The 23,851-nt window shown below is 39.6% G+C and overlaps 4 protein-coding genes across 4 annotated transcripts; all 4 read right to left on the bottom strand.

Annotated features, from left to right (window-relative positions):
* Window positions 1–521: 521 nt before the first annotated feature.
* On the bottom strand, window positions 522–902 carry LOC139127140 (uncharacterized). Its single transcript, XM_070693060.1, has one exon. It carries the CDS (start codon window positions 900–902, stop codon window positions 522–524), a length of 381 nt encoding a protein of 126 aa, XP_070549161.1.
* Window positions 903–4,176: 3,274 nt separating this feature from the next.
* Window positions 4,177–6,627, bottom strand: LOC139127139 (uncharacterized). Its single transcript, XM_070693058.1, has one exon. It carries the CDS (start codon window positions 6,625–6,627, stop codon window positions 4,177–4,179), a length of 2,451 nt encoding a protein of 816 aa, XP_070549159.1.
* An 89-nt stretch (window positions 6,628–6,716) lies between these two features.
* On the bottom strand, window positions 6,717–8,302 carry LOC139127138 (uncharacterized). The gene is made up of 2 exons (XM_070693057.1): window positions 7,796–8,302; window positions 6,717–7,754 (listed from the first exon to the last, which is right to left on the bottom strand). The coding sequence occupies exons 1-2, from the start codon at window positions 8,300–8,302 to the stop codon at window positions 6,717–6,719; spliced, it is 1,545 nt and encodes a 514-aa protein (XP_070549158.1).
* Window positions 8,303–9,008: 706 nt separating this feature from the next.
* LOC139127136 (uncharacterized) lies at window positions 9,009–9,812 on the bottom strand. The gene has a single exon (XM_070693056.1). It carries the CDS (start codon window positions 9,810–9,812, stop codon window positions 9,009–9,011), a length of 804 nt encoding a protein of 267 aa, XP_070549157.1.
* Window positions 9,813–23,851: the final 14,039 nt, after the last annotated feature.

The raw sequence follows: 23,851 nt of genomic DNA, 5'->3' as shown, positions 1-23,851 counted from the left end.
AATTACCAGTCTGTATGGCTTGTATGCACGACTGTAGAACACGATCACACTTTGTTGCTTCTTGGACGTCTTCTAGCTGTATGGTTTGAGGTGTAGCGTGCTGTACTACAACATTGATGTGCTCTTCTGCAACCTGTTCTTCTCTTCTGCTTGATCTGGTATATGATAACGGATGGCGAGGCATGTAGTTTGCGGGGTTGAATTTACCAGGGTGGTATATCACCTTGAAGTTGTACTGTTGCAACTTTAGAATCCAACGCTCTATTCTGGCTGGTGCCTTTGCAGTTGGTGTATTAAATAGTGGTACCAGCGGCATGTGATCTGATATAACATTGAAGCTATGCCCATACAGGTATAGGTGGAAATGAAGAATTCCCCATGTTATTGCTAGAGCTTCACGTTCTATTTGTGAGTAGCGCTGTTCTACCTCTGTCAGTGATCGGCTAGCAAGTGCGATTACCAAAGCATCACCTTACCATCCCGTTGAGTCAGGATTACACCAAGTCCGACAGGACTGGCATCTACCAGTAGCTCTGTGCATATCTGTGGATCAAATATGCCATGTCACAGTTGCTTGTGATCTCTTCTTTGATCTGTTTGAGTGCTTGTTTTTGGCGTTTGCCCCATTGCCAAGGCGTATCTTTCTTTGTCAGTTCACGCAATGGTTCTGATATAGTTGCCAAATTTGGAATGAATCTCCCACAGTAGTTGGCCATGCCAAGTAGGCTCTTTACTTCTGCTACACTCTGTGGTTCTGATGCTTCTTGCAGTGCTTCAACCTTCTTTGGATCTGGAGACACTCCTCCACCTCCGAATACATGGCCATAGAACACTACAATGCTCTTGCTGAACTTACATTTCTGACGATTCAGTGTTAGGTTTCTCTCACGTATTCGCTTCATACATGCTTCAAGGTTGGTATCATGGTTTTCTTGACCTTGACCATAGACCAGGATGTCATCACTTATGTTGAGCACACCATTCAGGCCCTGAAGTGTCGAGCCTTATAATATTCTGGAATTTCTGCCCTGCTGAGCATACCCAAAATTCAATCTCTTGTATCTGTATAGTCCTTTGTGTGTTGAAAATACAGTCAAGTGACGAGACTCTGGTGCTAACTCAATCTGGTGATAGCCTGCGTTCAAATCAAGCTTTGAAAATACAGTGGCCCCATTCAGGTCAGCAATTACATCATCTAAGGTAGGTGTGATGTGACGTTCCCTCTGTAAGGCCTTATTCGGTGCGCGCATATCGACGCATATTCTGATCTCTTCTGGTTTGTTTGGTTTCTCAACCACTGTTATTGGTGACACCCACGGGTTGTGTTCATCCCCAACACGCTCAATGATGTCCAGTTTCAGTAGTTTTTCCAATTCTTGTTCAGTTTTCTTACGAACATGGAATTGGACTCTCCGGTGTGGTTGTACGACAGGTTGTACTGTTTTGTCTTCATGTAGTTTGCATTGTACATCTTTCAGCTTACCAATACCATGAAACCTATCTTCGTACTCAGCTACAATTCGATCACAGCGTGAAGTGCCCGGTGATATTTGGTTTGCAATGTAAACCAAGCCTAGTTTCAATGCTGTATCATAATCTAGAAGCGTATCTGCTGACTTGTCAGTAATGAGAAACTTAGCCTCAGTGTCATGAAGTTTGTACTTTATTTTAACTTGGAAAGAACCATTTATGTTCAATGGTTTGCTGCTGCAGTAGGCATAGACATTGCTGCTGTTGTCTCTCTGTAACTTGGGCTTATTGTTCAGGGTATTGTATGTATCCATACTCATAATGTTTACGGTAGACCCTGTATCAATAAGAGAAGCTACTTCTGTTTCTCCTATGTGTATCATTACTCTAGGTCTATTGCCATTTGTCTGTTGTACAGTGAAGCAGTATTCATCTTCTGAACTCTCCACTTGTGTGTATACAGTTTTGACATTTTCCCCTTTGTCTGACTTCTTTGTTTTACCCTTTGAACGGCAGCATCTGGAAAAATGGTTTAGTTTGCCACATTTCCTGCATGACTTGCCTTTTGCCGGGCAGACCGATTCATGTGGATAGCTACCTCCACAGTTATAGCAAGTTGACGACCTCATTGGTGGCGTTTGCACTTGCTTTTGTTTATTCGGTTTCGACCGTTGATGGCGCTGTTTTCTTACCACGTTTACCGTCTCTGTTACAGTATTTTTTGTTGATTTCTCTTCCATCCCACTAGCTTGAACTTCTGACACTTCAAATGAACGAGCTATACTAAGTAAATTTTCAAGTGTCGTCTCCTCCCTTAGGGCACGACGTCTTAGGCGAGCTGAAGTACACCCTCGTATTATTTGCGACTTGACCTCTTGGTCCTTATTTGTGAAGTCACATGTGTTTGCAAGACGTTGCAGACGAGTATGATACGCATCAATCGATTCGCCACTGTTTTGCATCGTGTCTCTGAAGACAAATCGCTCATATTCTATGTTCTTTTTCGGCGAAAAATATGATGTGAGCTTTGATTTTGCTGTTTCGAAATCAGTTTCAGTTTCTGGTAACGTATCAAAGATTTTGGAAACTTCCTCACCTGCCCAGTGCAATAGCAATGCAACGTTGTCGCTTGTCATCAGTAATATTGAATGCGATGAACGCGTTTTCCACCGACTCAGATATTTCTTCCATCTGGTGCTTGTGGTCGTTGGGTCTGAATGAACAGGGAAAGCTGGCATTGATGGTAGACTTTCCATGTCATCCGTCTTCGTCGCCAATATAGAATAGTGGGTTGGTAGATAAGAGAAGTAACTGACTACTCAGACAGTAAGTATAGCATGTCTTATGGCCTCGTGGTAAAACCTCGCCTCGATATCACACTTTATTCTAATGACCCGTATGTAGCATTGTACGCCCCTTTCACCACAATGAAAACATGGAGGCTCAACGTCAGGGATATATTGTCTTTAATGCGCATCGACCATCTAACACAATACGTCACGATACAGTACGATACGATTAACTGAAAAATACACAAAAGAAAAATCACTAAGTATGTGTACCTGACTGTTATACCAATATCATAGAAACACCCATCAAAAAGTAGCCTCTACAACAACCACACACAGGGTGGTCCGCTTGAAGTACCTCATATCGAAATAAATCAAAACTTCAATTTACTTCATACACCAGTATGACATCATCCCCATAGTTTACTGTCTATGGCTTTCTTTGCATTGAAAATAGTAAAATACATTAAATCTGGTGCTTTCATAATGCGTTCTTACTGGGTCGTCTTCTGAACTGATTAAGCATGACCCTGTTTAACTTGTAAAGCAGTGTCCTCAGACTATACTATGAAACAGAGTGATATATGTATAACAAATGACATAAGAATAAACTAATTCTCACCGAAACAATTTCCTAACACCACCAATCAAAGGGACTAACATCTATACTCTGCCAAAGTATCTCGACCGTCTTATACACACTGGAAAAGTAAAATAATCAAAAAAGTGGCTTATAAATCAAATACACACAAGTAGTGTCAAGGCATTTACATACGGCAAATATACCATTTTTCAGCATGTGAAACTTTCAAGCAGAGCTGGGTAATACATACACAGTAACAAATTTGCCGCACATACTTGTACTAAAATGCCTGATGGGTTGCACAACGCGAAACCCATACTCAAATACGTAATTTTGAATGTCTTTTAGCGTAGAATGTAAACACATAAATCATCCGTGAAACTGCCATGAGCTGACCGGAGCTAGTCACATGGCCGGACCCAATACACAGAAAAATCGCCCAGAATTACTCAGTATCGTCACATGTATTCTCAAAACCATCATAGTAAACACCGTTGAATATTAGACTACTACATACCATTCCTGTATCTTGAAACCTTTAACTTGATGCATCAAACCATCAAGTTTACAAGTCGAAGAAACAAACCTGTTTCACTTCACACAAAAACAAAGAAAGCATGGCGCGCTGACCAGAGGTCAAAGGTCAGCACAAACAAAAGAGCATCGAAAGCTATAGAGAAAAGAGGGCGCTATACTGCAAAACTTTACTTAGAAATTTGGCCTCAACACTCCCGCCCCTGAATTGTGACTCTAGCAATTCAAAATATACAAAGAGACCAAATGTTTGGCTGTCAATAGTCAGATGTTCAAATATATCACACAATCCAAAGGTATTTATTTCATCTCTGCCTCGACGAGAATGCACAATTTTGCGACTGGTCTTTCTAGAGTTGATGTCTTTGTTTTCACTCTGCATGACCTCACATCTCCTTTCTTGTCCTTGAAAGTCATCTCAACTACTCCCATCAGCAAACTATTTCGGGGCACGGACTTGTCAACAATGAGCACAATATCTCCAACTTCCACATTGCGTCTTTGTTTTTGCCACTTGGATCTCTGCTGTAGGGTAACCAAATACTCCTTTCTCCAGCGGAACCAAAATACATCGACCAAGTATTGAGCTTGACGCCAACGTTTCCTTGCATAAATGTCATTCTTCTCAAACACTCCCGGCGAACTAAGTACTTTCGCTTGTGGGTGTATAATCATGTTAGGTGTCAGTGGCAACAAATCATTAGTAGGATTGGATGATGTTGTAGTCAATGGTCTATTGTTGATTATGTTCTCAGCCTCACAGAATACAGTACTGAGCGTCTCATCATCTACTATACGGGGCTGTTCTCTAAACAGACTGAACAAGATCTTCCTGGTCGTGCGGATCATCCTCTCCCACACTCCACCAAAGTGCGAAGCTGTAGGGGGGTTGAAATGCCACTCAACTCCTTCTACGCACAACACATCGTTCATCTTAGACTGGTCTAACCTTTCAAGTATCTGTCTCAGCTCCTTCTCTGACCCTACTAAATTTGTGCCATTGTCAGAACGGATACTCCTGACAGGACCTCTTCTTGCCACAAATCTACGAATGGCATTAATGCACGCATCAGTCTCCAATGAATGTGCAACTTCTAAGTGTACAGCTCTCGAAGATAAGCAGGTAAATATAACACCATACCGCTTCACCTCAGATCTTCCTCTGCGCACCATTATAGGACCAAAATAGTCCATACCACAGAACGTAAATGGTGATACCTCCGCCTCAACTCTATCTGCTGGCAAGTCGGCCATCATCTGTTCACAAGGCACTGCTTGATATCGCCGGCATGTGACACAATTCCTAACAACTCTCTTCGCCAACTGGCTCGCTCCATAAATCCAGTACCTCTCCCTCACTTTTGCCAATATGGCATTTCTTCCCAAATGGCCAACAGTGGAATGGGCATCTTTGACAATCATGACTGATACCTTTGCGTGCTTTGGTAATACTAATGGATGCTTTGTCTCATAGGGTAGGTCTGCTTTATTAAGTCTGCCACCAACACGGATAAGACCCTCATCAGTCAACATAGGATGGTATTTGAAAAGCTGACTTCTTTTAGAGACTGTCTTGCCCTTGGACAGAGCTTCCATCTCTTCAGTATATGCCTCATTTTGAATGGCCTTCACTATAGCTACTTCACTCTCATTTAACATCTTTGGAGTCAAGCGCAGAACAGATTCTTCAACTTTCTCTTCTAATCTCCCAATCAACTTCAAAAACTTCTTCTTAGCCAAGATGACCCAGGACATCACTCTCTTTAACTTCCACCAACCAGAGATTCTTGTCACCAAAGAATCAATGACTGAAGTATCATCAGACTGAATGGTCACACAGCTAGTCTTCACTTCTGGATCATTCTCCTCCATCTGCATGGAAATCACTTGCTCCGGCCATTCATCTTCCTTCTGCCACAGAAAGTCTGGTCCGCAAAGCCAATCACTGTCATTCAGCTCTCTGGTCGTCTTAACACCTCTTGATGCCAAGTCCGCAGGATTCACCTTGGTATCCACATAGTGCCACTGCTCAGGAACTGAAGCTTCTCTGATGATCTGCACACGGTTTGCAACAAAGGTGTGGTATCTTGCTTTATCATTCATGATATATTTCAGAACTGCTGTGCTGTCTGTCCAGTACAGAGTCTTGTCAATCTTAAAGTCTAACTCTCTTTGAACTATAGCGACCATTCTCACTGCTAATGTCGCAGCCGTAAGTTCCAATCGTGGTATAGTGACCTTCTTCAAAGGAGTCACTCTTGCCTTGGCAAAGACAAATGAACAATGTATGTCTCCATTTGCATTGACCTGTCTGATGTAGATAACACAACCATATCCAATTTCGCTGGCATCAGCAAAGGCATGCAACTCCCTGTGTGTCACCTTTCCAAATTCTGCTGGCACATAGCATCGAGGAATCTTTACTTCTTCCAAGTCTTGGATGCTCGTTTTCCAGGTCTGCCACTTTCTAAATATATCATCACTTGGTTCGTCATCCAATCCAGCTTCTTGTTTGCACATCTCTTGAAGTACAGTCTTTGCAGGAATTAGAAGGGGTGCTGTAAACCCAAAAGGATCATAGATCGAGCTTAATACAGACAGCATGGCCCTTCTTGTCCCCTCTGTCTTCTTTATTTGGCACCTAAATTGGAACTCATCCGTCTCTGCATTCCATAACACCCCAAGTGTTCTCTCTATAGGAAGCTGCGATGATTCCAGGTCTAGGTCCATCAGCTCTTTAGCTCGATCCATCACTGGGATTTCCTTCAACACCTCTCTCTTATTACTCGACCACTTGGTTAGGTTAAAGCCGCCTTCCTTGCACAAAGTCTTCAGTTCACTTAGCCTACCAAGTGAATGGCTCTTTCAACATCTGCAACTGACTTAAGTCCATCATCCATGTAGAAATTATTATGTAGAGTGTTGACTGCCTCTTGACTGGCATTACATCTGTTGTCTGTACCAGTTCTTCTGAGGCTATAATTACAGCATGATGGTGCAGATACCGCTCCAAACAGATGCACACCCATACGGTACACCTTAGGCTTCTGACTCATATCGCCCTTTGGCCACCACAAAAATCTCAGCAGGTCTCGTTGACTCTCAGGCACTTTCACTTGATAGAACATGCACTCAATGTCACTCGAGAAGGCTACTGGATACTCTCTAAACCTCATCAGCACTCCCTGAAGATCATTCATCAGATTTGGACCAGGAAGCAGAACATCATTCAGGGATATCCCACTGCACTTTGCCGCGCAATCAAACACAACTCTGATCTTATCCGGCTTTCTTGGGTGGTACACCCCATGATGTGGTATATACCATTCTCTTCCCTCCTTTGGTTTCTCTCCATCTGATACTTCTTCTGCATATCCACTGGCAATTACTTTCTCCATAAAGTCTATATAATCTACTTTGAATTGGGGATTCTTATTCATTTTCACCTGCAGACCTTTCAACCGTTGTTCTGCCATCTGTCGGTTATTGGGTAATCTCACATTTTGATCTCTGAGAGGAAGATCCACCTGGTAATGACCATTAACCATCTTGCAAGAACTATCCATCACCTCCATAAAACGCTTGTCTTCCCAGGACATCTCTCTTCTATCATCTACTCTTCTCTCTGGGAAGTCATAGTTCAGACTTTGTTTATACAACTTCTCCAGACTACTGTCAGCAAGGACAAAATTACTACAATTCTTCCCCTTTCCAGTCTTCTTAACGCCCCATGCAACCCATCCTAGAGGAGTCTTTGTAGCATAAGGACTTCCTGGTGGGCCTGTCTTCACATCTATAGGTGCATAGGCTGCTGGAACATTGTTGCCAATAAGCAGATCAATACTGCTGTTGATCTTCAGTCTAGGCAGAAAATATCCCTTTGTGAAGGTATGTGCCACTCCTCAACAGGTAAACTTGCCTTTGTAAATATAGGAGGCAGTTGCACTGGAACCCCTTCACCACTGATGGCCTCTATCTTCATACCAGATATCACTCGTGTCGGAATTTCACATGCAGCACCCATTGTCTTCATGGTAAGAGTCATCCTGGTACCAGCTGCCTGCAACTTCTGCGCTAAACCTTCAGTGCAGAACGATACATTGCTCCCAGGATCTAAAAATGCATTACATCTTTCTGTCTTAGACCCTAAAATCACCTTCACTGGAACAATTGGCATAGTACAACCAGCACCACTTGCAGCATGAGCACTCATTGGCTGATCAGCAGTCATTGCACTTTTGGTAGGTTGGTTGTCACTCTTCTGCTCCTTTTGTTGATTGAAGTCATGTAAAACTTTGTGGTGATTACCATTACACACATCACAAGTTATCTTTGATTTGCATCTAGTTGCAACATGTCCCTTTCTGAAACACTTGAAACACACTTTCAATTTTCTCACCAGGTCTCTCCTGTCTTTCAGGGTCATCGTCTCAAGTTTTGAACAGCTGGCTAGGCATGTGGTCCATCACAACACCAACACTTCAGACCACCATTCTCAACATTTGTTGCAGCAACAACCTTGCGCTGTGTGCGGTCCCTTTTCTGTCTTTTGTCCGAAACCAAGTTATCTCTCCCATAAATTGGATCATTAAGCTTGGTGCTTCTAACTGGAAGAACTTTACAAGGTCATTGAAACCAATTCTCTTTTGCTTCTCACGGAGACTTTGGACAACACTTCTCCACCGATCATGCATGTGGATAGGCAACTTCTTAACAACGTGCTTCAAGTTCTCTGAATACTCACGCACATCAAAACTACCAACACACAATGGATAGCAGCTTCACATTCTTTCAAAAACACTGTAAACTCATCCAGGGTTTTGGATCGTCTGCTCGAATAGGTGGCCAGGATAACACCTTCTTCACATATGAATTAGCAATTACCTCAGGATCACCATATCTTCTTTTAAGCTCTTTCATTGCAACTTGGTAGCCGACATCAGCATCAAGGTATGAGAAATCAACTACAATACAATGAGCTGCACCTGTAGTGAATTGCTCTAGATAAGCTATCTTCTCATCATTTGAGCATGGTCCCTCTATCCTAAATTTAAATTGACGCATGAACTTGTTGTAGGTTAAAGAGTCACCATCAAACTCTCTTATTTCAAGTTTCGGATTCTGCATTTCAATCAAAACATCGCTGAGCCCTTGTCAGAGACCTTTGATTTCTTAGGCATCACTTCAACCTTTGACATTGTCTTATTTTCCATACGGTCATTCTGATGACGCTGGTTTGAAGGCTCATGCTTTTCACTTGTAACATTGTTCTCACTGTTTTCACTGCCAACAGACTGGCTGTCAATATCACTTTCAATTTCGTCTAGCAGCTGACTTTTAGCTCTAGACACTGCTAACTTTGTCTGAACCTCATGTGACTCTGCTTGGTGCTGTAGTTCTATTTCCAACAACTTCAACTTCCTTTCCAGAGCTTGCTTATCTTTTATTAATTTCTCTCTTTCTTGTAACTCCAATTCTTTAGCCTTTTCTGCTAATTTCACTGAAGACATCTTGCTTTTCATTGATGTTTTAGAATTTGCCAAAGATCCTGCCTTGGTGACTGAGGACCCTGCTGGTCTGATAGCTTGTTGCTCCTCTGACTTACTTGAAAACCAGTTCTCTATTTTGGATTTCACATTTGTTATCCAAACATCCTTTTCATCGTACCAACGTTCGAAGTGTTCAGCACGAGCATCTTCCTGCAACAACGCACAATACTTATCATTGGCATTCAAAAATTGCTCATATTTATCCATCCACTTAGTGTAAGAGTCCTTGGCACTTTCTATCGGCGGATTTTCTGCTATCAGAGATTTTATCTCCTCTGATACAGACTTCAGACCTCTCCATGCTTCTCCAAGAGCCTTGTACTTTACCTCTTTGGCATACTCTTGCCCCTTGGGAGTTAGCGTCCTAGATCTTTTCTCCTCTTCCATTTTGAAGAATATCCCTCCAACAGAATTGTTTCGTTAATGAAGATGTACGTCCCTTTCACCACAATGAAAACATGGAGGCTCAACGTCAGGGATATATTGTCTTTAATGCGCATCGACCATCTAACACAATACGTCACGATACAGTACGATACGATTAACTGAAAAATACACAAAAGAAAAATCACTAAGTATGTGTACCTGACTGTTATACCAATATCATAGAAATACCCATCAAAAAGTAGCGTCTACAACCACCACACAGGGTGGTCCCCTTGAAGTACGTCATATCGAAATAAATCAAAACTTCAATTTACTTCATACACTAGTATGACATCATCCCTATAGCTTACTGTCTATGGCTTTCTTTGCATTGAAAATAATAAAATACATTAAATCTGGTGCTTTCATAATGCGTTCTTACTGGGTCTACTCGTCCTCTGAACTGATTAAGCATGACCCGTTAACTTGTAAAGCAGTGTCCTGAGACTATACTATGAAACAGAGTGATATATGTATAACAAATGACATACGAATAAACTAATTCTCACCGAAACAATTTCCCAACACCGCCAATCAAAGGGACTAACATCTATACTCTGCCAAAGTATCTTGACCGTCTTATACACACTGGGAAAGTAAAATAATCAAAAAAGTGGCTTATAAATCAAATACACACAAGTAGTGTCAAGGCATTTACATACGGCAAATATACCATTTTTCAGCATGTGAAACTTTCAAGCAGAGCTGGGTAATACATACACAGTAACAAATTTGCCGCACATACTTGTACTAAAATGCCTGATGGGTTGCACAACGCGAAACCCATACTCAAATACGTAATTTTGAATGTCTTATAGCGTAGAATGTAAACACATAAATCATCCGTGAAACTGCCATGAGCTGACCGGAGCTAGTCACATGGCCGGACCCAGTACACAGAAAATCGCCCAGAATTACTCAGTATCATCACATGTACTCTCAAAACACATCGTAGTAAACACCGTCGAATATTAGACTACTACATACCATTACTGTATCTTGAAACCTTTAACTTGATGCATCAAACCATCAAGTTTACAAGTCGAAGAAACAAATCTGTTTCACTTCACACAAAAACAAAGAAAGCATGGCGCGCTGACCAGGGGTCAAAGGTCAGCACAAACCAAAGAGCATCGAAAGTTATAGAGAAAAGAGGGCGCTATACTACAAAACTTTACTTAGAAATTTGGCCTCAACAAGCATTACCTCATACATATAACAATCACATAAAGTATAAGGCTGAATCATACTTGAACACTACACCAAGAACAGATTAGATTCTAATGGGTGTCGTTTGCTTTCTTTTGCTCATTTACAAACGTTTTCCACATTGAGAACGACTGCATACAATTTAATGACATTTGCTACAAATGTTGACAACACCAAGCTATATCAGCTTGAAAAATATTAGGAGGTGACGATATGAAAGATAACTGCTAATTTGCATATTTAAAGAACTTCCTTATTAGGGATATATCTGAATTGACTCGATAAAAATTGACGAAACTTGGTGTGTATATATATATATATATAATATATATTATATATAATAATCTTAATATATATATATATATTATATATATATATATATTGAAAATACTAATCGCAATCATACCAATCCATAATCCAATAACACTGGGTCAGAATTTGTAAAACAATAGTTGTAAACATAGCTACAAAACAGCACAGAACAGACAGTAAATAGACAGTACACAAACAAGTCAAATTCATGAAAGAAAGATATATGGACCTCTGCCCAAAAGACTAGAAGTGATGTCAGGTGTTTCGAAAATAGTAAGCGCATCCTGCCCCACATGTGGCACCCGCCATATATCAATCTGTAAGTCAGATAGGTAGTACTAACAAAGACCCCATGGCACCGATGCCAACAGTGATCATTTGTCGAAGAGAGATATTGTATTTATCTACCAGCTTGCGATACCTGCCAAAAAGCGTTTGAATGTAGAGACAAGTCTTGCTCTGGTGTAACCTTGATTTAACAGTTTGTAAGAGAGATGGCCATGTCTCTCTACAAAATCAACATATGAACTGCATGCTCTTGCATATCGAATAAGCTGGGAAATGTATACCCCATAAGCAGGTGAGAGTGGAATATTACTGATGAGGTGTGGAAAATTGATTATACTAAAGTTGAAATCATCTCTCTTGTCATATAGCCTAGTAGAAAGGTGACCATTGGAGTCAAATTCAAATGAAATGTCCAGATATGAAGCAGAAGAGGCCGTTTCTGTAGTTTCTTTAATCTCCAATTCTGGAGGATAAATCATAGCGAGATATTTACTGAATTCAGAGTAATTCAATGAAATAACACCTCTATGTATCTAAATGTAAGGTTGAAAGTTCTAGCTAAAGAGACCTTTTTTCTGCTTGATAAGGTTCTGGATAAATTCTGCCTGGTATGAGAACAGAAATAAGTCGGCAAGTAAGGGAGCACAGTTAGTGCCAATTATAATTCCTATACACTGTTGGAAAATTTGTCCTCCAAATTCAACAAATATTTTGTCAATGAGGAAATCAAGCATACTGATAATGTCTTTCTTGGTATAAAACACTTTAGCGTTAGCAATATTTTAAACAAAATATGTAGAATTATACCCAATACCACATATTTGTAACGGCGTGAACCGTTTTGTAGAAAAATGCTTGGTTGATGATGTTTTTCAAGCGTTCTTTCAATTTATCATGTGGTATTGTGGTATACAATGTGGAAAATCGAATGTTTTAATAGATGTTATTTTTGAAACGATCTTGATTTCAAATTTTCCAAGAGTTCCTGCGAATTTTTTTAATATCCACATTTGATTTATACCACTCCGAGAAAAAATAACATCACAGTATGCTTGAAGTCCCCGTTTAACAGTACAAAGAACAGAAGTCAGTATCTTCGATAACTCTGTTGTTGAACATTTTGAAGATCCTGCGATAAACCTAGCTTTGTAAGGTGTTTTGTGGAGCTTTGGTATCCATTATAAGCTAGGCACTTGTAATGTTACATACATGAGACTTATGGATTTTTTTTTTGCCAACATTTCAGATTTGTTGATCTGTTGGAAAATCATTAAGCATTTATATTCCAGCCAATGCCTAACTTGCCTATTAAATGAACTTTCATGATTAGGGATATTTATCCGAATGACTAGACCAAAGTTGACGAAACTTTCTATGTACATTGATGATTATACAAGTTTATAACAATATTTAAAGTCATTTGGCACTTTCATGTCAGCTAATTTATAATTTGCATATCTAATGAGCTTTCACAGTCTGGCATATATAGCCTGAAGGACTTGACCAAAGGAAATGATATTGGTTATTTAAGTGGTAAAACAATGACCATAGTAAAAGAAATCAAGAATTTCTATTTCAGCTAATTACATATTTAAATACTTAATGACCTTTAGAATTAGTCTGTGATGAATACTGTTCATTATGTTGATCATAAACACTTTCAAATGAAGTCGCAACCATGCGGCAAAGGTTCAAATTTCACATAATTACAATATATAATAAAAGACGTGGGTATTTCCAGTTCATATATGGTTCAGTTCCGTGTGTTTTGTGCAGGTTAATCATTTTTTTATTTTATTTTTATTCATTATTTTGTTTGTTATTTCCGTGGTTTTGTGTAGGTTTGTCATTTGTTCAATATACTTTCATATCAATTGTTGCATTTGCAAAGATACTCAAAAGTGTGGTTGTTGGGGATGGCATATGTTGAATACTTTTTGTTTGGAATTTAATGTCGAACTTTGTCGTTTGCTCTATTTTACTATCCAAATTTATGCGTTCACTTTTTGTCAAAATCCATGTTATATGAACGTTGTCAATCACTCAGTATGTATGAAATGCAATATTTCATTACTACTGTAAATGAAAATGTTAACAACAATCGTGGAAGATATCACAAAAACAACATTATGAAAATTCAACCGGTTGATGCAGTGACTTAAATAAAGAAGCGCACAAAATCGGCGGCCAATGTGTTATGTAGCGACCATATACAAGTCAGTAGCACGGAAATTCATTTCTTCGTCTTGTTTGAGCTTTCCAAGTCACATCAGTGGGCGGCCTCAAAATTTTCCAAAAATTTGGCATAATATGCTATCATGCCAGCGTTGGGGGATGATGAATGAGACTGTTTACTTGAATGATTATAATAAAGAACCGAATATGTTGAACTAGTGACATCCACGCCTCGGCTTTATCGACAAAAGGTTTCTTCTCTGCCAGGTGAAAAAGAAGATTGCTAGCTTATAAATCTGACAGTATTTGCTTGGCTGCATAAACGCACCGTCCATGAAAGTGTTGGTGTGGGTGAAGTTTGAGGATCAACAAAATGAATAGAATAATTGACGGTAAAATGAGAAAACTATGAGACTCTGACAACCAAGAATTAGCTGTCTATTTATCAGAGATAATAGTGGAAGCTGGATGAAAAGAAATAATTTTTTCAAAGGAATTAAAAGCATTGGCATCACACCGTTAGTATATACCAAAAGCAAGAAAAAAATATAGCGACCGATGACTCCAAACACCAAATGTCTCTCACGATGTCGAACCTTGCAGTATTTCGACTTTCCGAAGTTTGATTCATTATGAATCTGTTGGGAGGCATGATCGCGAAGACAAAGGAAAAAATGTCTCGTAAAATAATAAACCAAGCAATAACAGAGTTTGAAATACAAATGTGATATTTGGTCTGTAGAAGAATTAATGCAAATGAAGGCAGACAAATATTTTTTTTTGACCGTCATATCGATAGTTGTTTGCATTTCAATGTAAGCTGACTTCCATTCACTGCGGACCAAAACTATGCCTGAGTGTACGATATTCCGCGTAGCATATTCCTACCTCACAGCACTTTCAGTCGGTCGCTATTGACGACGGCAAACATTGTATCAATTTATTTTCAATAGATTATCGATCGAAATCTGCTCGCATGCCACTCGTGTGTCCAGGTCAAGTCATGAATGTTTCCACAGTAACCAGTATATATTTTCTTGTATACCATAACATCAACGTATCTGTTGTTTTCTTGCACTCGAATTAATTTGATGGTTCCTTTTTCAGTTTTGCTGATACTTTTACGTTTCAACACATTTTGGCGCACTTTGGCGTAGTTTGGCACCATTGTGAACGGGGAACTACACACGAATAAGCAAAACAACTTTCACTGCAAGATAACAGTGGAGACTCTACGCCCGTTCGTCTGTGTTCTGTGTATTTCTATAGTTAACTGGAATTTTCATCGTTGATATTGGCCAAATATTGGTATAAATTAGGACAACTTCACAGGTATCTGGTCTGTACAATTTAAGAGACGCTAACTGAGTAAAATGCGTCTACATGCGTCTATATAAGACCCTGATTCTGTACATGTAAACGCCGTCAGATCGCCGTTTTATTGAGGGTAAACGCCATCAGATCGCCATTTAATTGAGGGCAATAATATAATTCAGCCATCGAAAAAATGAAATGCAAAAAAAAAACCAGGTTTCGTAAAGAAATTCAAAAATGTACAACCACAGGGATTTGTATACCAATCAAAAAATCATTGTGCCACTTTTCTTCACTATCATTGATTCAGAATCGAGGACTTTGAACGAGCAAGAATTGCGCGGTCTGTTTGGTACATTAAACACAATTGTTTTCCATTCGAAACATCGCAAAATGAAAAATACATCTGAAAAAACCGTTGCTTTAACTTTTCATTTTGCAGCTATTTTTTACAATATTCTATAGTTCACATCTCATGAAGGCTAACTAAAACTCTATGGTTTTTTGGGTTTGTTTTTTTTACTTTCCCTCTTTTGTTATAAAATGACAAGTTAACGATCGTTTGGCTATTGACTTTGTTTTCACCTAATTTTGCATATTGTTATGTGGGTCATTTTCCCCAATCCTCATGGCCTAAGTTCAATCCATCTAGATAATTCTCAAGGTCACTGTCCTTCACGACCCCCTGAACTGGAATTCAATTACTCTAATTGGGAACCTTCTAGAAATTCAATTAGTCGTGTAAGTGAGTATATTTTAGAGCAGTAATTAGCATTTCAATCTAAGTTCTAGATTGTTCTTATATTCTCTTACAGAACCTTTGAGTTAAAATAGGGACCAGTCAGACATTTTGGGATTATGTCACTTGCGTGTTACTTCAAGAATTTTGAAACTCCAGCAGTATTAATTTCAAGATTTTTCAAAACCTTCACTGCAATGCTGGATTTATTCTGTGGACGTCGCACAACCTCAATCCTACAAGCGAGCCAAAGGACTGCTTACTCTGTCTAAGTGTTTGACTTTGGAGCATTGCTTTCCCTGCTGAAATAAGTAGCCTGTACACTTTTACAGTTTGTTCTATATTTCTTGACTTAGCGGTTAGTTTTAATTTTTTGTAATAAATTTCGTTCAACCTTTTGTTCGTTTTCTCACATGTAACAAAAACTGTAATCGCTTAGGTATTTTCAGGATTTCTCTTTGAAATACTTCCCAAAATATTATAATTGTGAGGACAGCATATAAGGGAGTAGTGAGAATTAGTTGTTAATTGTGATAAATTTTTTACACCATTTTATTTGAAAAATAGCCACAGGGAGGGAAATCCCCTGTAGCTAAAAATGGCATGCGCGTAAGTGAGGGTGACCTGTATATGAACTCACGTACGCGACAGCTGGTGTGAGTACTGACGTATAATAAACGTTTACAGATGACTCACTGGCGTATAATAGACACTTACGTCAGTGTTTACAGATGACTCACTGCGGTATTTCAACATCATGGCTATTTAAGCAGACGGAAAGCTGTGAAACAGTCTCATTTCAATAATGGATGGAATCTCTTCAACACAGACTGCAAGTGACGTGGATATGTTATCACTTACAAGCTCTACAGATGAAGAGGAGTTACTACTAGATGGATTGGAGTATAAATATTTCCCAGCAAATAATCCAGAAGCCCTGAATGAGCGAATTAGGCATTGTGTGAAATTTTATCGTGATATAGTTATTGGAAATAATTATCGATTTTCAACAACAGAACCGGAGGTGCCTCAACTAGAAGATCAACAAACTCCAAAACCAAAGCGCAAGAAAGTGATTTCTCCTGATGAAATTTTCAACGAGTTGAAGCGATCTTACCAGAGAGGAGTGGTGATCCCCGAGTTACTGGAACCACCAATCATCACGAATTCATTCGAAGAGTTCAAGATTGATTTCAAGAATTTCTACCATTGTTTTAGAGCACGTGATCAACAGAAGTTACAGGATAACTACTTGTATGGCCAGTGGTTGGAAAAAGCTTTCGGTCATTTCAGCGAGAAGAAAAAGAAAAAGGAGAATTTTATTGATAGGGTTGAAGAGAACTGTGACATAAAACATGTTCGTGTGAGACAGTTTAGAAAATTTTATAATGCTTACAAACATTATCCACAAATGTTACATTGTAAATTAAGCTTTGAATGGTTTAACAAGAATGGTAAAAATTTATTGTTATATTTTGATGACCACAGAAAAGAAATTTTTCAGTGGACCCATCCTCTAGAGTGCACATGTGATTTATGTGCAGTGACCTTTAAAGGCCAGGGACTTGATACCCGGGATCAAGTTAATCCCGTTCACCTTTGACATTCACGGGCGGGATCGAATGTTTATGTCTGTGTTAATTATGGTAACGATTAGTGTGCACAGGAGATTGCAAACAGGCCAATGTGTTGACATGCAAACAACAAATTATACGTAACAGAATATAACGGCGAGACCAGTACACTGAGCAGACTGAGAAACATTTCCTGAAGCGGCCTGCGATGCTTGTAGCAATAACAGGGGTACTTTCAACAGTAACGACAAAGGTACACGACGCCGCTGCAACTGACGGCTTTATTACGTTCCGAATTAGGCTTACCCGGGCCCGGGCGCGGGCTGCAACTGTACAATCGCTGCAGCTAAACGATAGCGTAGACGTCGTGCCATTGCCAAGATACTCTGCTATTACCGATCGTTTTGTCTACAGAACTACTAAAAGCCCTCTCACTAAAAAAATAATTACAGTTTGAAATCGTTGAATTAATCCGAAATTAACACCGTGGTGCATTAATCTTTAAAAGATTATTAACAGAAATAATAAAATGTAACATCACCGATCATAAGAAACATGGTGTTGAAGAACATATTTCTTTGAAGAGAAGACTGTAGCGATTATTTTTTGTACGTATAATATCACTTTTAAATTAGCAAACTTGCGAAACAAGCATCTGAAGAGTATCTTCAACACTTTTGGTTTTGTTCTACTCTTGTTATAAAATAAGTCAAATTTCGGGAAAGTATCTGTACATTTTCGATATCTGTGCAGCGCAAATGTGTAAACCGACACAGCATCCATCCATCCTATAGACCATGATCAGTTCGCGAGTGCATAAACACCACCTCTCTCTCTCTCTCTCTCTCTCTCTCTCTCTCTCTCTCTCTCTCTCTCGTCTAGCCATTTGATGTTTTATTTTGCCGACATTTATTTAACGCTTCAAGATCACCGCTCAATGTTAATGTCGATTTCGATTTACGAAGTTTACCGGATAAACTTCGGAACTGGAGACATGTCACGACATGGAGCTAGTTATCACCATCGAAAGTCTGTAAACGTTTCTGCTCCCGAATGGACGTATTTAAATGCACAGGTGACTTTGTGCGTAAATATTGAATTGCGATATGAATTTCACAGTTGAGAAAGTCTATGACTTTCAAACTAGACGTACAAACAACAATAAACATGGCGGATCAATGATATCGACGCATATTTTCCTCGCGACCGCTGGTGAGAGCGACTCGCTGAAATTTTCCAACCTGGCAATTATGCTGGGTATGTACATGTAAACTAATAACAAAAGTTTAGCATTTTCTGTAAATCGATAAGCCTTTCGAACACGAAAGATTCTGATATCTGAACCTCGACAGTAACTACGCAGCTCGAAAGTTATCCTACGACAGGACAGGAACATTGGTCACAGCCGGATTTCGCATGGTAGCAATAGAAACACGCTGTTCATTCTTAGAAAGCATGCAATGTACTGCGTACTGCTGATACTCCCATGGTCCGTGAACTGTTGCCGTCCCTACACCGTCAGTTGCCTAACATTCGACATGATTCAATCACGTGTGTCTTCAAATTTTGATACATGAATTCTACCAATCATCAACCACGGAACACATAAAAAAACAATGGTCTTGGGTACGGGTTCAAGGACGTTCACGAAGAGACACCATCATTGTCGCAGAATTGTTTTGACTAGTTTTAGGAGAATATGGGCGATCTGTGTACGGTCGCACATCAAACCGACAAGTGTACGCTTTTAATAGATAAAAATATGATGTCCGAATTTTTTTTTTATTCAACTATATACAGTGTCATCGCCTAAACATCCCGGTTTTTTTTCGGAGAGACTGCAACATGAATATCCCCTAATGCATAGAGTACGAATGTTCATCCAATATATTTATTCACTGTTTCGCAAAACATCTCGTCAGATATGTGCTTCAATTGGCGAACGGACCAAGTTTTGTACGTTGGTCAAAAATAAATGACAATATGTTTGGATATTACATCTGTCATATTAGGACAGAGTATTGAAGATGAAAATACTTTCATCGATCGACAAAGAAGAGAAAGAATGAGTCAGTGAATATCGAATCATAGACGGGAGGATCGAGACAGTCCACTGTCTATAGTTTACTCAATTGTGAACAAAAGTATTTCGATGAATTGACTAATGCAAACAGAAAGGAAATTATATTCAACTTGAAAAAAGTCACCGCTTTTCCTTGACATCGGATTCCATGGCAATGGAGCAACACACGATGTCGTTTAGGTCCTCAAAAATAATAATAACAATACTTTTCACCGTACGACAGCAAAATCTCAAAAAACTTGAATCTGAACTTTACATGACAGTTCGATTGGAAATAGCGGCGTGTCGTGGTACGGCGTCTACGCAAGAACGCGCTATGGCTTGAGTGACATACTAGCGGGCACAGGCGCTCGAGCTGGGTAGTCTGCTAAATAGATCGCTTTTCGGCTCGGTCTATCGATCCCGTAGCCGACATGCCCGCACTGCAACCTAAATGAGTGTTTAGGTTGCAGTCGTGGACATATCGACTACGGAATCGATAGATCGAGTCGAAAATCGATCTATTTAGCAGACTACCAAGCTACATAGCGCCTGTGCTTGCGGGTCTGCACTGCGGTCGCTCCATCTAATTACAATGATGTGGCGTATCTAACATGTTGACATCGCAAACCGCTTCACACCTGTATCGCGTCCTCTTTTGAGTGACAGCTTGCAGACCTTTGTTACGGCCGCTTGCCACGCTAGTTGAAGACAAAGAGAAATACCTTCATCGATCAAAATCAGCCTTATTTATGCTCAAATCATAAAATTTTATCGATACATTCAATCACTAGACATTCATAGTTAGGTATAGGTGCATGGACGCCTAAATTTCTTCGCCTGTGACCATTTTGGCATGGTTTTTACGGAGCGATCGAGCGTGACGCCACCCAAGCCACGCTTTGCATGAACTAACCCCAACGGGGGCAGCTAGCTATTTATACCCGGCCCTGCCCTTTAACTTACCTGTGATGTCATGACATAGGTCTGAAATTCTACAGTTTTCATGAAAATTTCTACTGAGTTTTTTTTTCTGAACTCGGGAGCTAACTTGCTCACGCGATAGATAAAATTTTAGAAATTTCCTCTTTACTTAAATATGCTGGAAGACCATTACTTCAAATGATATGAGACGTTTTAGATGAATGGTACTGATATCTAAAGTGTAAGTAGTTGTATCTTTTTTAACAAATGAAACGACGCTTCTTTCTTCTGGAGAACTAGTACGAGAAGTATTATCAAAATCTTTTTTCATCTTTATCTATAGTTATGATAATAGTGCAAGGTGTTCTTGAATCTGTTTTCATAGCGATACTTCCGATTAAATCATCAAACTCGTCTCCCGAATCTAATTTTATACATTTGATAATAACTGTACCATGCTGAAGTATTTTATATTATCAGTCATCTGTTGATTTGCAGCCTGTAAAGTTAATTCAGCTGGCGCGGCCGCTTGCGCATCCCCATCACTTTTCAGACCCAGTTTCTTTAAAGTTGTATCCCAAAATAATCTTACTGGGGTGCCGCTAGCTATATATGAACAATAATTTCCCCCTCGTTTACCATAATTGCAGTGTATTATCTGACGTCATTATTGTTGTAAGAGGTTGATCGTGAGGTGAATCGGTATACCAAGTAGTGTAATGTATGGGTTTTTAGGCTTAAGATAAAGGCGAAAATCGGAAAATTTATATTTGTTAACATTGCTATCAAAAGAAATCACATTTGGAGTTCCTGGCAGTTCAGCAACCCCACCTGCAATTTCACTATCCAATATATCCAAAATGTTATGCGGTACATTATAAGGCCTAAATTGCTGACTAGCCCCATCCCATGTCAGAGCAAAACGATTAGGATCATTTGCAGCCTTTGTAGCGTCTATTGTGGTTTCATCGACATCTTTCAGTTCGGAAAACTCTACAGCGTGTTCGTGTTTCTGTACTGATGCGGCCGATAAAAAAAAAATTTTTTGTCGGACGACCTTTGTATCAAAGGACGTAATCCTTATTATGGTTACCTGCGATCTTAGTATTATTGTTAACTTTAACATCACAAATATTTCTGAGCTCAAGATTTAGTCCGTGAAGTGCACCTACACCGTAGTTACTTGGGCCAGACATAATTATCGTATATACAGTGAAAAATAAAATAATACCTTGTAATAATATACAACCATGGCTGCAGCAATAGGAATGACAGTTCTCGGTGCTGTATTAAATGCAACGGCATTCACAGGAGGAAATATTATCGGACAAAAGCTTAGTGGGAATGGTGAGGCTCTTATTGAAGAGAAAATTAGACATGATAAAGCATTAGAAAATTTTGAACATGATCGTGTCGTCTGGTCAGAAAAAAAGATTACGCCAGGCTGATTGGGAAAGAGAAAATCAGGCTAAAGATGCACATGCTGCGGCTGAATTAAGAGATACAGATGTAGAAATCCTGGAAGAAGCAGCGGCAACTGCGTCAGCCCGTTCCGAAGGGCAAGCTAGCTCTGCATCAGGCGAAGCAGTTCAATTCTCAGATTATTATCAGCCCAGTCCCGAGCAAAAGAAATATGAAATGATTTATATTGCTGGAGGATTGGTTATAGGATGGTTTGTGCTACACCGATAGGGTCTCCGGAACGGCTACAGCAATGCGATACAAAATCTAGTTGACCAATTATTGAAATTGACTATCTTTCCGTTTTGATCTGTTATCCAAATACGCATTGAACTCATGTAATCTGAGCCCTTTCTCAATGGCATGGGAATTGAGCTGTTTTTTAAATCATAGGTGACCTTTTCACTTATTTCTTTTGTATCCTGGACGGGAAGTATTTGTAAACAGTCTGAGGTTTTCCCCTGTATGTATTCACCCGAGCCACTTGAAACATAATTTCCAGTCACATCGACGGCATCTGAATGAACTATGTATTTAGTGACTGTTAAGAAATCTGCTCTCTTCGGACTCATAGTACTTTTTTCCATGGGGTTGTCCCCAGGTCTATCTGAAAAGCCGACGAGGTTAGCGAAGTTACCTGTAGCATTAAAAAATACTTTAACATCTTTAGCCAAAGTTAGATAAACACGGTTTGTCGGCAGATGTTTTTCAAAAATAATTTTCTGCTGCAACCCGATTGCTTTGTTGAGTGTTTCAATATTGTAGTTACCTGGACGTATTGATTTAGACTTCTTCGGTTGGTTACCTTCTTGATATTTTAATATACTATTCGTCCTCGTTATGTTATACCATGAATTAAAGAGTGAACACTGTAATAGTCTTATTTGAGTAAACTGTGATATGTCAATGCAAGGGTTAAAATTAACAGTAACCGGTTTACCCGTTTTGCTTTCAATCCAAATGATCATACTTACTGTATGTATATACATTACAAAGTATAAGGTTCTGCAGGAATAATATTTTTCTGTTCAAGGAGATCTTTAGTCGCAACCGCGGCAGCAGTCGCTCCACCTAATTTTACCCATCGAGAGAAATTTGGTCGGCTTGGAAATTTGCTGGAGATCATTAGATATCCCATCGTAAGTCCAGCGATTACAATACCATCATACATTGTGTTTACAACTGTTTTAGTATCCATGATTGCTGACACGTATATAAAATAGAAAAATAAAATAAAAATAATTTCCCTATCGGAACGGTTCCGAAAGGCCTTACGGAGTTAATCCATCTCATACAATGTAGAGGGACCGGGACTTGGTTGCCCTATCGGAACCGTAACCGTAGGGGTTCCGGAGGGGGAAAACTTACTTTCCGCTACCATTCCGGGCTCTGTTTTCGTTGCTTTCTGAAGCGGCTCATCTTTCCGGAGGGGACAATTATGTCGAGCACGCCCCCAATATAGTCCTAATGCAGTCAATGAAAATCCTATAATTCCTAAAACAAGATAACATTTATTATACCAGCTATCGCGTGAGCCATCACACTGTTGTGGCGTCGTAGGCGGTAGGCTTATACAGTTTGCCTCAGTCATACTATCATAAGTCATTGCTATTGCTTGGCGTTTCTTCTCCCTATTCTGCCTGTTCCATTCTGCCAATCTCTTCCCTGCAGCAACTCTCCCTGGATGCTTCGTCAGTAATGTAATTTTCTCTATGTTGCGCTGTGGCTCGTTCCGAATGGTAGTCATTGGAGGGGCTTGTGGTGATGGAGTCCCTGGCGGAGCCGTTTCCGTTTGCTGAGTCGGTGTTGGAACCGTTTGGGGTGCTTGCGAAGTTGAATCCATTTATTTCGGGTATTATATTAAACCCAATTTTTTTAAAATCTACATGTTTACCCGTAATTAAACCGGTGGAAACTAGAGCAAGTAGGGGTCCCCATGTGT

This window comes from Ptychodera flava, unplaced genomic scaffold (assembly GCF_041260155.1).
Source record: "Ptychodera flava strain L36383 unplaced genomic scaffold, AS_Pfla_20210202 Scaffold_29__1_contigs__length_4469600_pilon, whole genome shotgun sequence".
Classification (NCBI taxonomy): Eukaryota; Metazoa; Hemichordata; class Enteropneusta; family Ptychoderidae; genus Ptychodera; species Ptychodera flava.
The sequence above is the reverse complement of the archived record's forward strand: the minus strand, read 5'-3'. Positions and strand labels throughout refer to the sequence as shown.